The sequence below is a fragment of the Hevea brasiliensis genome, chromosome 8 (genome assembly GCF_030052815.1).
Source record: "Hevea brasiliensis isolate MT/VB/25A 57/8 chromosome 8, ASM3005281v1, whole genome shotgun sequence".
Taxonomy (NCBI): Eukaryota; Viridiplantae; Streptophyta; class Magnoliopsida; order Malpighiales; family Euphorbiaceae; genus Hevea; species Hevea brasiliensis.
In genome coordinates, this window is record NC_079500.1 from 96,275,826 (window position 1) to 96,291,368 (window position 15,543).

At 34.4% G+C, this 15,543-nt stretch overlaps 1 protein-coding gene across 1 annotated transcript; it reads left to right on the forward strand.

The window, feature by feature from the left end:
* Positions 1 to 11,740: 11,740 nt before the first annotated feature.
* On the forward strand, positions 11,741 to 15,135 carry LOC131182364 (methionine--tRNA ligase, chloroplastic/mitochondrial-like). Its single transcript, XM_058151745.1, has 6 exons — positions 11,741 to 12,244; positions 12,572 to 12,715; positions 12,814 to 12,963; positions 13,323 to 13,490; positions 14,592 to 14,716; positions 15,020 to 15,135. Exons 1-6 carry the CDS (start codon positions 11,924 to 11,926, stop codon positions 15,117 to 15,119), a joined length of 1,008 nt encoding a protein of 335 aa, XP_058007728.1. The 5' UTR covers positions 11,741 to 11,923; the 3' UTR covers positions 15,120 to 15,135.
* The last annotated feature ends 408 nt before the right edge of the window (positions 15,136 to 15,543 follow it).

Sequence of the window (15,543 nt, forward strand, 5' to 3'; positions counted from 1 at the left end):
ATTATTAAAATCAATGAAAATTTTAAAATTACTTAACAAATTAATCAAATTAAATAAATTAGTTAATATTAATAATATATAAATGAAAATATTTAAATAATTTATTAATTAATGATTTTAATTATTGTTAATTAAATTTATTATTAAAATTAAAATTAATATAAAATGTTTATAATTAAATTGATAAATTAAAATTTTTTGTTAAATTTAATAATTAAGGTAAACGTTTTAATTATTTTTTACGTTTAGTCATAAATTATTTGAATTTTTTACAATTTCATTGTTTTATTTTACAGATAATCATAAAAAAAGTTAAATATTTAAAAAATAAAATTACATTGTTAAAAAAAAAAAAAAAAATCATTGGCGGGCGCAGCCTAGTGAATAATAATGTAGAACTATTTTGGCATCTTCAATAACAACAAAACAAAAATCACCGACTGAAAGCTGACTTGGCAAACCTTTGGAAGTACTTCGAATCCACTGGAAACTTAGGATTATGTATTACGTTAACTGTTTAATGAATTATGCTTTTCTGATAAAAAAGATTATATCAATATTAAATTTGTGGTATTATATCAATATATTTTTAATATTATATAATAAATATATTTTTAATTTACTATCAAAAATCCAAGAAAGTTGATGCCGAGTAGGGTGTGCAGTTTTCGATTTAAATCAAAAAATCAAATCGAATCAATTAATTCGGTTCAATCGGTTTGATTTTAAAATTTAATCGGTTCGGTTCGGTTTGGTTTATAATTTTAATAATTTCGGTTCGGTTATTTTCATAAAAAAATCAAAAAAATCGAACCGAATCGAAATTATTAATATATATAGGAAATCAAAAAAATCGAATCAAATTGAATCGAACCGAATCGAACCGAACCAAAATCAAAGAAAACCGAATCGAACCTAAAGATTTTTGAGTTTTGATTTCTAATTTTTTTGTTTTTATGTTTTTACTATTTAGATTTAATGTTAAAAATATAAAATTTTATAAATTTCGATTTGATCGGTTTAAAATCGAATCGAACCGAAATTTATCGGTTCGATTCTATTCGATTTTCTCTTATCAATCGGTTCGGTTCGATTTTTAAAATTTTCGATTTTCGATTTTCGGTTTTATCGGTTCGGTTCGGTTCGGAACCGAACCGACCGTTTGCACACCCCTAATGCCGAGTAATGTGAGGAATAATGTAACACCCCTGATTTTTTATATATTATTATTGGGCTTCGTGTAGGTATCCTCAATTCGCGGAAATTCGACAGTTGTCCGGATCTGTGAATTTCCTACATGCACTACACTGGAAAAGTCTCCGAATTGGATCGAGGTTTTGGCTACCCCACCATTGTCAGGCATCCCGAGCGCGGTCCCGAAGTCGGAATCGGCAAAGGTAAACCCGAACCTTGCTTTTTCGTAATTTTCTAGTGCTTAAATAGGATTAAAAATCCATAAAATATTCGTGGTAGCTTAGAAAATTACGATTCTTTTTGCAATAGCTTAGTAATATTTCTAAGGACCGCGGGGCAGAGTTTTATAATTTTTAGAGCTTATTTGAGCAGTTTTTGCAAAAATGATTAATTATAAGGACTAAATTGAAATTTTACATATTGTGATGAATGATTGATTTGATGGGCCCAGGAGGGCTGTGTGATGTGATTGAGTTGTGGATATATGGATTGTGGATATAGAAGTGTGTTTTGAGCCCGTTTGCAGGTTGGGTAGGTCCTAGGTATAAGAGAGACTCACGGATTTTCTACGACTTAGACGTATTGGGTCTTTTCTTGATTTGTTTTGAGTCATTTGTATTAAATAATTGTAATATAATTGTCGTGTGAGCCGATGCCTTCTTCCTCCGCCCAGCCGCCACAGTGATTGCCGTCAAGTCTGTGAGTAAAATATTAATTTTAATTGTAATTTCGATATTATTATATGTTCAAGCATGCCCATGCATCACTTATATGCAAATATTTATGTAGTTAAACTCTAGGCACCATTTATGTTGCATTCATAACTGTTAGCGTGCCATGGATGTTGTTGTGGTAATTTGGAGCAGCGTGCGTTGGCGCATGTGTGATGTGGTGTGGACTATGGATAGGACGGGTAGACACGGCTTGAGATCTTCGCTGGGACCCGGTCCTTCGGGGTAGACACGGCTTGAGTTCTTCGCTGGGACCCCGATTTGGTTATTAAGTGGAAGTCCGAGCTGAGTTCTTCACGGCACCGTGTTGGATTTAAGAGAGTCAGATAGGGGATCAGCTCCCATATATTATGATTGATGTTACAGGGTGCGTGAGTGCTTCAAATTACCTTTTTGTTGTTATGATGTGAAAATATGGTTGCTGTTGCATTTCACTCCACAGGTTGCATTAGTTCTAGATAGTTATAGAGATTATGGTTAAAATTGATATTTTACTCTCTGAGTCGAACGCTCACTCCTGTTCAATATTTTTCTCAAAGCACAGGAGGATTTTATTGTGGTTATCATGCTTTTCTCCTTCTCATGTTGTTTATCAATAGTTTTGTAATTTTATTTACTCCTAGAATTTCCGCATGTGTTAGAAATATTTAAATGATTCGGGTCTGTAATATAAATTGTCATGTGGACCTGTAAAATTATATGCATGTTTGATGGATTGGATGAGGGAGCTGAGCTCCCATTTATTTTTATGCCGATATGAGTATGTGGAGGGTGAGCTGAGCTCCCCAATTGATGATATATTTTGTTTACAGGTCGGGTGAGTCAATAACTCCCCGTTGGAAAGTCCATTTTATGGCCTGACTGTCCGCTTGTTTTCTTGAAATTGGGCCCAAATGGGCCTTAGAGTTGGGTTAATGAACGCTTAGGCTTACTACGGGTCTCGGGGCTTTAGGTGGCCTGTGTCCTAGTCTTGGTCCGACCCATAGGTTGGGTCGTGACAAATGTGGTATCGAGCTTAGGCTCCATTCATAGGGAAAAATTATCTAAGTGTTGGGAAGAGTCTACTAGAGTCACATGCGGAGTATAGGATTCATTTCGTCTTTTCTGTAATTCTTTGTTTCTAGATTCTACGTTATGCCTGGAAATATAAGATTACCTCGCTTAGTGTCTTGATTTTCGTGGAGTACACGTAAATGTGAAATAGAGTTAGTAGACATGTGAGATCTATCATGAGGATACGTACTCCAAGAAATGTTATATTTTGTCAAGATGGGTTTAAATGGTGTGCCCATTTCGTAAGACACGAGTACATAAAAGTGAGTCTTAAAAGTACAGTTGCCCTAGATAAGGATGAGGATACCACTACCGGCAACATCAGATGACCCAAATGTAATAAGTTTGTGATAATAGAAGATTCGGAGAGATAAGAAATTAGGAGACCTAGTCGGTCAGACGTATCGTAGTAACTATACAATGTTCTCGATGTCCGCTCTGTAAGTCGCAGACACAAGACCGACATGAGATTATTGTGTAGAGTCGCGCGTGCATCCCCGTGGTGCTCCATAATGAGGGTGTTTGAGATGGCTTGCTTTGGTACAGCTTATGCGTAACAGAGTTCTATATTTGCAGAGGAGTTGGGAACTCTGCTAAGAGTCTAGAGTTAGAATATTGAAAGGTCACGGTTGGGTGATAACTAGAGTCGTGACTCGATTACCTCAAAGATGAGCTAGAGTTACATCAAGAGTTGCCATCGCACTGCAGGTTTTGGACTAGTTGCAAAGTAAAGGTGACACTTATAGCGTGAGAATAGCATACCGTGTGGGTATCAGGATGGAATAAAGTACAACTCTACGACCTAAAGAAGGTCGAAACTATGAATTGATGATTTATAGAGCTATGATATGATAAAAGAGTCATTAACTTGACATGGTTCTGGCAAGGTGGTAGATGTAGTACCTTTGTTGCAGCAAGTTAGGATATAGTCCTATCTTTTCAGAATGGATCGAAGGTTATTACTGATAATGATGACTTATGGAATAGTGTCCCAGATGGGACTGTAGAGTGTGGTAGAGAGTAGTTGGCTCGGTATCCTGGAGAGGATACAAGTTCCATTATAGGAATCATATATAATCAGATCACGATGGATGTAAATCCTTTGAATTGGATGACGGGTTTGGGTGCCCGAAATCTTAAGTTTTGGAATTGAGTAAACATGGAAAATAATAATAATAATAATAATAATAATAATAATAATAATAATAATAATAATAATAATAATAATAATAATAATAAATAAAATTACTGCAGAATCAGTTCTCGAGGTAGTAAGGGTATTATGTAAGCTAAAGGATAAGAATAGAGATCATACAATAAAAGTATGACTGTAATTTGCTGAGTTCCTTTCTAATTTCAAATTATTCAAAACAATAGTATAATCTAATTATAATAGTGTTAAGAGTAATAAATTAGCGAAGATAAATCACAGAAGGCCAATGGATAAAGAAAGTGCAGAATGAAAGTTTGGGCAATTGATTGCAGATGCAATATAATCTAAATGCTAGTGGAAGTACTAGCTAGAGTGGTCAAAGGACCAAATATGAGTAGCACAGACATATGATAACGCGATAGAGACTCTGAAAGATATAGTTAGCAAGTACAGCTATTATGTTAGGAAGAAGAATGGAACCAGGGATAAAATAGTCAAGTTCTATTTTGGGTAAGACAAAGGAAATAAATGAAAGGACAACCTAAAGAGCGCATAATAAAAGGAACAAAGTTAAGATATAGGATAGGCTAAGTGTTATTCTTGGCAAGGAGAATGACAAGGATGGAAAACCCAAAATGGGACCACATTAGTGAGAAAAGTGATGGAGGTATGGAATACAATAATAATGAGTAAATGTTAGAAGGTGTGCGATGGTATTGCGGACTACCTAAATAGGTAGAGAAAGAGAAGTTAGTAAGCGATAAGTTGAATAAAAGTCATTATAATGGATCAAATAGGTATGATGAGAGGAAAAGAATGATAGATAATGACACATAGGTTTTAGGTTAGACTTTTGAGATAGTGAGAAGGTAGTTAGAGGTTCGTTATGAATGTCAGACAAACATTTTTAGTGTGATCAACAGAATCACTTTGTAGTGAAGCAATAATGACAGGACAATAGTAGGGGTAGAACGAAAAGTGACAAGTCTGGATGGTTATAAATCACTAGAAAGTTCAAGGATCAAATTAATGACCCTAGATAAGGGTGGAATTAGTGTTGGAAGAATTTATTAGTGAGAGAAATCTTTCAGGAATCAACAAAAGTTAAGGGCACAATAAAAACGATGATAGATATGAATCATAGGTCGAGTATAAGTAAAGTTAATAAATTATAAAATATTATGTCAAGAAGGAAAATGGTACGGTAAAGGGTTCATGCAGATGATACCTTATAGGTAGAGCATAATTGTGCTAGGAGATGATGAAATTTGGAGAGAAAGACCAAGAAACTTAGGTGAAACGTTATAATATGACAATCGGGTGTAGTTGAATATAAGAGGATATTTTCTTTCTTTTCAAGTTTAGCTTGTACTTTTGGTTCTAGAAGGTTATATAAGGAACAGAAACTGAGTCAAGGAGACCTAGTTATTGAGATTTTAATAGGCACCAATTCATATACAATTTCCTGATATGAGAATGACAGTAAGTGCATACCTAGTGTTAAGTATGAAAGGACGATCAGAGTAATGACAGGAGTTAAATTGAGTTAGCTACTAAGGTTTGCGACTGTTCTAAACTATGAGCTAGATGAAGTACTATTTATGGATGAGTTTCAATAGATGAAATTGTTACTAATGGGAAAAGTTGAGGCTGGAGTTTGGAAAGCTATGGGCAATATATGTGATTATATTAAGGAGAATGAACATGTGAAGTATCTTGTTTAGAATTAAGGCATGGCACACATTTTCCATAGCCGTGTTAGTTCAGATGGAACTTATAGTTCTGGGGCTCATATCCATCCAGGATAAGCAATTTCCTACTAAGGCTGGTAGGGAATGATAATATTCTGATAGTTAAGTTGGGAAAAGGGGGATACAAGGAAAATTTTCTATGGTTAATTACAAGTGTTACATAAGGTGAAGAATGTGCTGATAGGAGTAAATCGTAAGGTTAGAATTCCTGAAGTAATAGAACTAGTAATCAAGATAAGACTAAGAAACAAAATGAAAGTTAAAGTTGATGATGGGATAGACATCTTTGAAGGAAAATGTGTAAGGATGAGATAGGACTAAAAATTAAGGAATAAGTACAATGAGTTGAAAAGATATCAACAATACTAAAAATAGGAAAAGGGAAGTGGATAAGATCCAAAGGACAGAAGAGAGCTCGATAGAGTCGGTTATAATGATGAGGATAAGGAGTGTCTAACCATCGCCTCGTGTTAACACTACCTATGAGCGGTGAAGGATACACTGGTAATCGTGACGCCTTGAGTTGGCCTAGGTGTGTTTTGATGCGGAATGGAAAAGTAGTGGCTTATGCTTCAAGGCACTGAAGAGGCATGAGCGTAACTATCCCACCCATGATTTGGAAATGGCGGTGTAGTCTTTGCACTAAAAATCTGGAGACACTACCTATATGGTGAAGTGTGCGAGATATACACCGACTATAAGAGTTTGAAGTACATCTTCCAACAGAGGGATTTAAACTTGAGACAGAGGAGATGGATGGAGCTTCTGGAAGACTATGATTGCACCATCCAGTACCACCCTGGGAAGGCCAATGTAGTAGCAGATGCTTTAGCGTAAAATCTTCCAGCGCTTTGGCGCACATTTCACAGAGAAGAGACCGTTGATTCAGAAAGTACATGAGTTGATGGATCAAGGTTTAATCCTAGATCTTTCAGATGAGGGGGTCTTGTTGGCTCATTTTTCAGTGAGGCCAGACTTGCGAGATAGAGTTAGAGTTTCTCAACACAGAGACCAACAATTAATGAAGATCATAGAAAGAGTACAGCAGGGTGAAGGTGGTGAGTTTGGATTTGCCAATGATGGCGCCCTAGTGCAAGGTTCTAGGATATGTGTGCCCAATGTGGACAACCTCAGGAATGAAATCATGCGAGAGGCACGCTATACACTGTACAGTGTCCACCCAGGTTCCACCAAGATGTACCATGATGTGAGAGATAGCTATTGGTGGAATGGCATGAAGAGAGGCATAGCAGACTTTGTGTCCAAGTGCTTGACTTGTCAGAAGGTGAAGTTTGAACACCAGAGACCGTCAGGGAAGTTGCAAGAGCTCCCTATCCCAGAATGGAAGTGGGAAATGATTTCTATGGATTTTGTGACTGGGTTGCCTCGTACCACGCGAAGATATGATTCGATATGGGTAATTGTAGACCACCTAACCAAATCAGCTCACTTCTTGCCTGTGAAGACTACATATTCTGTGGCACAGTACGCCCGGCTCTACATTCGAGAAATAGTCAGATTGCATGGAGTTCCGGCTTCCATAATATCTGACAGAGGGCCCCAGTTCACTTCTCGGTTTTGGAGAAAGTTGCAGGAGGCACTTGGCACAAAGTTGAACTTCAGTACGGCTTTCCACCTTCAGACAGATGGACAGTCCGAAAGGACAATCCAAACACTGGAAGACATGCTTCGCATGAGTGTTTTGGATTTTGGAGATCAATGGGATGAGCAGCTAGCTTTGGTGGAGTTTGCCTACAACAACAGTTATCACTCCAAAGATAGGATGCCACCCTATGAGGCACTATATGGAACAAAGTATAGGTCTCCTCTGTGTTGGACAGAAATGGGGGAATCGAAGGTGCATGATGTAAACCTAGTGCAGTACACTTCAGAGATAGTTCCTTTAATCAGGGAATGACTGAAAACAGCTTTCAGTAGGCAGAAGAGTTATGCAGACCCCAGACGGAGGGATGTGGAGTTTGCAGTGGGCGACTATGTATTCCTAAAGGTTTCTCCAATGAAGGGAGTCATGAGATTTGGAAAGAAGGGCAAGTTGGCACCTCGGTATATTGGACCTTTTGAGGTTACTGATAGAGTTGGAGCATTGCCTCACCGGTTGAGCTACCACCCAACCTCTCTCACGCTCATCCCGTGTTTCACATCTCCATGCTCAGAAATACATTCCCGATCCTTCTCATGTACGCAATGTGGATGTGATAGAGCTAAAAGAGAACTTGACATTTGAGGAGCAGCCTGTAGCCATAGTGGACTACCAAGTGAGACAGCTGAGATCAAAACAGATCCCTATGGTTAAGGTTTTGTGGAGGAGTCAGTCAGTGGAAGAGGGCACCTGGGAGTTAGAACGGGATATGCGTAGCAAGTACCCTTATCTGTTCAATGTATAATCATGTGCTTTATTCTGCCTTGTGTAAAATTCGAGGACGAATTTTCTGTAAGGGGGGAAGAATGTAACACCCCTGATTTTTTATATATTATTATTGGGCTTCGTGTAGGTATCCTCAATTCGCGAAAATTCGACAGTTGTCCGGATCTGTGAATTTCCTACGCAGACTACCACCTGGAAAAGTCTCCAATTGGATCGAGGTTTTGGCTACCCCACCATTGTCGGGCATCCCGAGCGTTCTCAAGTCGGAATCGGCAAAGGTAAACCCAACCTTGCTTTTTCGTAATTTTCTAGTGCTTAAATAGGATTAAAAATCCATAAAATATTCGTGGTAGCTTAGAAAATTACGATTCTTTTGCAATAGCTTAGTAATATTTCTAAGGACCGCGGGCGAGTTTTATAATTTTTAGAGCTTATTTGAGCGCTTTTTGCAAAAATGATTAATTATAAGGACTAAATTGAAATTTTACATATTGTGATGAATGATTGATTTGATGGGCCCAGGAGGGGCTGTGTGATGTGATTGAGTTGTGGATATATGGATTGTGGATATAGAAGTGTGTTTTGAGCCCTTTTGCAGGTTGGGTAGGTCCTAGGTATAAGGGAGACTCTGCCGGATTTTCGGCACGACTTAGGACGTATTGGGTCTTTTCTTGATTTGTATTGAGTCATTTGTATTAAATAATTATAATATAATTGTCGTGAGCCGATGACCTTTCTTCCTCCGCCACAAAGTTGATTGCCGTCAAGTCTGTGAGTAAAATATTAATTTTAATTGTAATTTCGATATTATTATATGTTCAAGCATGCCCATGCATCACTTATATGCAAATATTTATGTAGTTAAACTCTAGGCACGATTTATGTTGCATTCATAACTGTTAGCGTGCCATGGATGTTGTTGTGGTAATTTGGAGTGCGTTGGCGTGCGTGTGATGTGGTGTGGACTATGGATAGGACGGGTAGACACGGCTTGAGATCTTCGCTGGGACCCGGTCCTTCGGGGTAGACACGGCTTGAGTTCTTCGCTGGGACCCCGATTTGGTTATTAAGTGGAAGTCCGAGCTGAGTTCTTCGCTGGCACCAGGTTGGATTTAAGAGAGCTGTATAGGGGATCACCCCATATATTATGATTGATGTTACGAGTGCGTGAGTGCTTCAAATTACCTTTTGTTGTTATGATGTGAAAATATGGTTGTTGCATTTCACTCCACAAAGTTGCATTAGTTCTAGATAGTTATATAGATTATGGTTAAAATTGATATTTTACTCTATGAGTCGAACGCTCACTCTGCTCAATATTTTTCTCAAAGCAGGAGGATTTTATTGTGGTTAACCTGCTTTTCTCCTTCGCAGGTTGTTTATCAATAGTTTTGTAATTTTATTTACTCCTAGAATTTCCGCATGTGTTAGAAATATTTAAATGATTCGGGTCTGTAATATAAATTGTCATGTGGACCTGTAAAATTATATGCATGTTTGATGGATTGGATGAGGGAGCTGAGCTCCCATTTATTTTTATGCCGATATGAGTATGTGGAGGGTGAGCTGAGCTCCCCAATTGATGATATATTTTGTTTACAGGTCGGGTGAGTCAAAAACTCCCCGTTGGAAAGTCCATTTTATGGCCGGACTCTGTCCGTTTGTTTTCTTGAAATTGGGCCCAAATGGGCCTTAGAGTTGGGTTAATGAACAGTTAGGCTTACTACGGGTCTCGGGGGCTTTAGGCTGGCCCAGGTCCTAGTGCCGGTCGGACCCATAGGTTGGGTCGTGACAAATAAAATTATTTAATTTTAAAAATACATATATTAAATTATAAATTTTATTAAATTATAAAGATTATAATGTAATTTATTTACATTTTTATAATATTTTAATTGAATTTATTTTTTTAAAAAAACTTTGTCAAAAACACTAAAAATTATATTAAAAATTTGAAGTAACATTTCATTATCTACTTATCGACTTATAAATACTATTATAAATATTTATGCTTATAAATAAGAGAAATATTGCTTTGATGTTAGTTAAAATATTAAATACTATTTTATTGTCTAATGGGCCTAAAAGTGTGCATGATTTTTAAAGTTTTAAATAAAAGATTATATTCAAGCAAATTTAATTTATCATTATAATTTGATTTTGATTTTTTATTAATAATTAAATTTAAATTATATTGAATTAAAATGAAATTAAAAGTTAATTGTATATATAATTTTATTATATAATAAAATTAGAATTATAATATCTTATAATTATTATATATCATAATTATAGAATATACAATTTAATAATATCTTTTATTTCTCTAATTTTTTGTTTATAAATGAATTAAATCATTTTATAATTTTTTACATTTATCTTATAATTAAAAACTATATAATTATAAAATAATTAAAAATATATATTATATATTATATTAGCAATTAACTTTAAAATTTAAATAATAATTTGTGCATAATTTTTCATAATAATAATTATATAAAATTATTTTAAAAACTAAAATTAAAATAAACTGGATTGAATTTTTTTTCATATTTAAACTTAACTGGATTAAATTTTTAAAAATATTCAGACCCATTTAGAATTAGCTTGAATTTATTATCATTGTAAATTTAAGGAAAATTTAAAATTTAGTTCATGAGTTTTGCCTTAAATTACATTTAATCTATAAATTTTAAAAAATTAATTATTTAGTACCTTAATTTTATACTATTTTACACTTTAATTTATAAATTTTTAAAAATTAATTATTTAACACTTAAATTTATATTATACCACATTTTAGTACCTATAATTTTAATAAATTAAAATAATTTAGTCATTCTATTAATGAATGAAATTATTATAAATATTAAAATTTTAGAAATTAAATTACTATATATATTAAAACTAAAGAGACTAAATAATTTATTTCTTAAAATTAAGAGACTATAATATAATATAGCGTAAAATCAAATGACTAAATAATTAATTTTTAGGAAAAATTTAGGAACTAAATTATAAATTTCTTTAAATTTAAATAAAAATTATTATTTTAAATTAAAAATAAATAAAATTGAGTTGGAGTGTGTATTTATATTTTCATCATATATGATAAGATCGTAAATGTATTGTAATTTATCATTTAAACATAATATAAATAAAAATGAATATTAAAAGCTCACGAATTATTCAAATTGAGTATTATAATGATTAAATTTGATTTAATTTATTATTCAAACTATTAAACTCATATTTAATTTTATTTATTTTATAATTAATTTATAATTAATATTTTTTAAAATATTTGAATTCTATTTATTCTATTAAAAATTTATAGAATTATTGTAAAAAAATACTTTATATTTAATTTATTATTTATATAAATGATTAAAAAAATAGTGTTTTAAATTCGATTGGGGTGAGCAAAACACTTAACCGGTTGCAGAGGTCGAGTTGCCCAAAACGACATCGTAATTACGTAAATTTTAGACGGACGATATGGTCGTCACTCGGGCTAACAGAACCAAAACCGAGCGCTGCTGCTTTGTCGATAGGCCTCTGCGTTTAAAGAAGAACCAGAATCTGCTTGCAAGCTGCAACAGTCTGCCTTGAACAGTGAGAAACCCAATCTTGAGTTTAATAAAAGGAAGAAATGGCTGCGAGAATAAACTGCTCAATACAAAACACTCTTTGCCTCTTAAACCCTCTCTATTCCATCAGTACAAGACCAAGGACAACTGCCCATTTCAAGAATCGTCTCAGTTTCCCTCCAAATCTCTTCTTTTCTTCTTCTAAATCAAGAACGGTTGCGTTTTGCACAATTAACAATTGCAGTCACAATAGTGCCCAAAACGATGAAGCAGTTGCAACAGAAACATTCGTCCTCACATCTCCGCTTTATTACGTGAATGCTCCTCCTCATATGGGTAGTGCCTACACCACCATTGCTGCTGATGCCATATCTCGATTTCAGGTTAATTCGTTGTTTTGTTGAAGAATTTTTAGCTTGATAGTTTAGGACAAGTTTATGTTGTTTATACGCACAGTCGTTTTGGTCATGTTGTCTAGTCAGCATGTATGTATTGAATTTATTTTGGTTCACATTTTAGCTTATTGACATAGAGACTAGTTTATCTGCATTTTGTTATCTTGTTTTAATTACTGGCATTTTTCGATATTTATTTTTCCTTTGTGGGTTTCACATATAAAGTTGTGTGGAATGTAGATATAATTGGGCCGTTTCTGTGGTTGCTGTGTTGTGTAAAAGGGGCTGATTCTTGCTGCTTGTATCAATTGGCAGAGGCTTTTAGGAAAGAAGGTTATATTCGTCACTGGCACAGATGAGCATGGAGAGAAGATTGCAACTGCTGCAGCTGCCCATGGCTTCAGCCCAAGTGAGCACTGTGATGTTGTATCTCAAGCTTACAAGACACTTTGGAAAGATGTGAAATTTTCTCTCCATCTGACAATTTTGCTCTTTCTACTTGTTTGATTTTTACGAATGTTACTGGCTGTAACTTGTTTATGTTTTCTGGAGAGCAGTTAGAAATTGCGTATGACAAATTCATTCGGACAACTGATCCCAAGCACGAAGCAATTGTTAAGGAATTTTATTCTAGGGTTCTTGCCAATGGGGACATTTACCGTGCTGACTATGAGGGACTATACTGTGTCAACTGTGAGGAGTATAAGGTGGCACCTTCGCACTTTGCATTTCCATGTCTTCATGCTCTATCATTTTCAAAGCCTTTGTTTCAATTAGTGGGATTGAGAGGGTTCTGATGCTGCTAATTCTGTATATTATATTCTTGGACAACCTTTGAGACTTAAGGATAAAAAATTTCCAAAGTTTATTGTTTTTCATTCTTTTCAAGTTCTAATTCGAAAAAAGCATTGTTGTTACGAGATGACACTCCCAGCTATGTTTTATATAATGCATGTGGTAACCCTTTTTTTTTTCTACTTTTTTATTTGTTGATGCAAATGTTGTTAACTGAGATTAATGTTAGGATTTTCTGGTGAGTAACAACATTAACTTTCTAATTCTACAGGATGAGAAGGAGCTACTTGATAACAACTGCTGCCCCATGCATCTAAAGCCATGTATTCAGCGGAAAGAGGATAATTATTTTTTTGCCTTGTCAAAGTACCAAAAACTATTAGAAGAAACTTTGATGCATAATCCAAATTTTGTGCAGCCTTCATTCCGTTTGAAGGAGGTAGGAAATAAACAATTTTCTTTTCTTCTGCTCAGCTAATTTTAAGCATTCTGTGTTATTTTGTAAACATTATCTTAGAAGCTTTTTATTCTGTTCTGTTGAACATAATCATGTTCTGGCTAAAGATTCAGGAATGCAAAGTTAGAAATATAAATTTTTTTGTTACGTGTTACCTGCATATTTACTAGTGATCTATACTTATGTTGATATAGAATAAAAGAGAATGAAATGACAATTCTAATACTTATTGTAGTTAATCTACAATAAATACTATCGTAGGAGCTGTGTGGTCTTACTGACAATATATTGGAGTCTGTTTTCAAAACCATGTCTATGTATCTCTCTTTCTTGAGCTGATGTCTTGTTTTCAAAAGCATGTCTATGTATCTCTATTTCTTGAGCTGATGTCTTCCAGACATGCTTTTGAAAACAGATTTAATTGTCCATTTATTGGAGTCTTACCGTTTCTTCCAAGACAAGGGATCAAGCTCTACTTTAAAGGTAGAAAGTTTTGGTGGTATGGCATCAATTCTTGCATGCTATATGATAGAAATGAACTGAATAATCAATAGGAATATTGTCAAAACATGAGCTGGAAATTCTCTAAGTTACAGTTCAATCTCTGGTGCTAGTTTTAGCTTTCATGTTATTGCTTGGTAAAGTTGGCCTCTAAATCTGAAATTTGATTGTTTGATGATAGGGCTTCTAAGGTGCCCTTACTTCTAGCTCCTGGTTCCCATGTATCAGGAGATGAGGTTTAAATTCAATTGCAAAAGGTCTTCAGTAATTTTAGGGAGTGAGAATGCGGGATAGAAAGTTATTAGTTATTTGGTTTATTTTAAACTTGCCTCTGTTTGGCATTAATGTGAGTTGCAGGCTTGCAGCATGTGCTTGGTAACAGCCTTGGGATACCTAGTGCTTCTCTTGTTCATTGGAAGCACCAGGAATCTGATAGTTTCTATGGAGTCTGACAGTCCTTTTGCTTTACTCTTTCTTTTTGAAGTTTGAACCTACAACTCAAGCAGTTAGTTACTTGTAGTTTTTTTTCCCCATGCATGCTAGTTGTATTTGATATCTATTTTCTACTATCAATGCTTTTAGGTGCAAAGCTGGATCAGAAGTGGCTTGAAAGATTTTTCAATTTCCCGTGCATCAGTGGATTGGGGCATTCCTATTCCTAATGATAATAAGCAGACTATATATGTGTGGTTTGATGCTTTACTGGGGTATAATTCTTTTCCTGTGGTTCAGAATGATATTCTAATATTATCCCCTCCTTGTTCATTACACTTGTTAAATCTTCTTTGGGTCAATTTGGCATTATTATTTGAGACTTTGAGCTATTGTTGAGAAAAACTCTATGTCAAAATGTTTATTAGAAACCTTAAATTTTAATTTTAATTTTAATTTGATGCGTTCTTTTCATAAAACTTCAAAATATCTAAAGAATTGTTTCAAGCTAGTGCTTTAGATTACCAGCCTTTTGGCCTCATTTATTACTTGGCTTACTTCTTGCTTTTGCTGTGCAGTTACATCTCAGCTTTATCAGAGGACAAGGAGCAACCTAATTTACAGAGTGCTGTTTCTTCTGGCTGGCCTGCTTCGCTGCATTTGATTGGCAAGGTTTAACCATTTTTATTGCTTTGTTTCACTTTTTGCCTTGCTAGAGCTAACAAAATTTTATATAATGTTGTATTATATTTCTTCAATTTTTAAGTCTATGAGGCAGACATTTTAGATATGCAGGGCAAAAAAAAAAAATTGGTGAAATTATTTTACTTTTTTTTTCCCCTTTTTCTTTAAAGTGTTAATAGTAAGGAATAATTATGGGGGGATTTTACACTTGGTACACCATACTAGATGCTAATAGGAAAATTTTTTTGAATAAAATATATATCATGTTACCAATTTTTGAGTTTTAGAATTTGCTACTACAATTGATGCCAATTTGAAAGATTTTTTATATTATAATTAGCTTATATTATATTAATTTAATAATTTTTTTATATAGATATTTTGGGTATAATTATTCATATCAAATCAATATATAAAA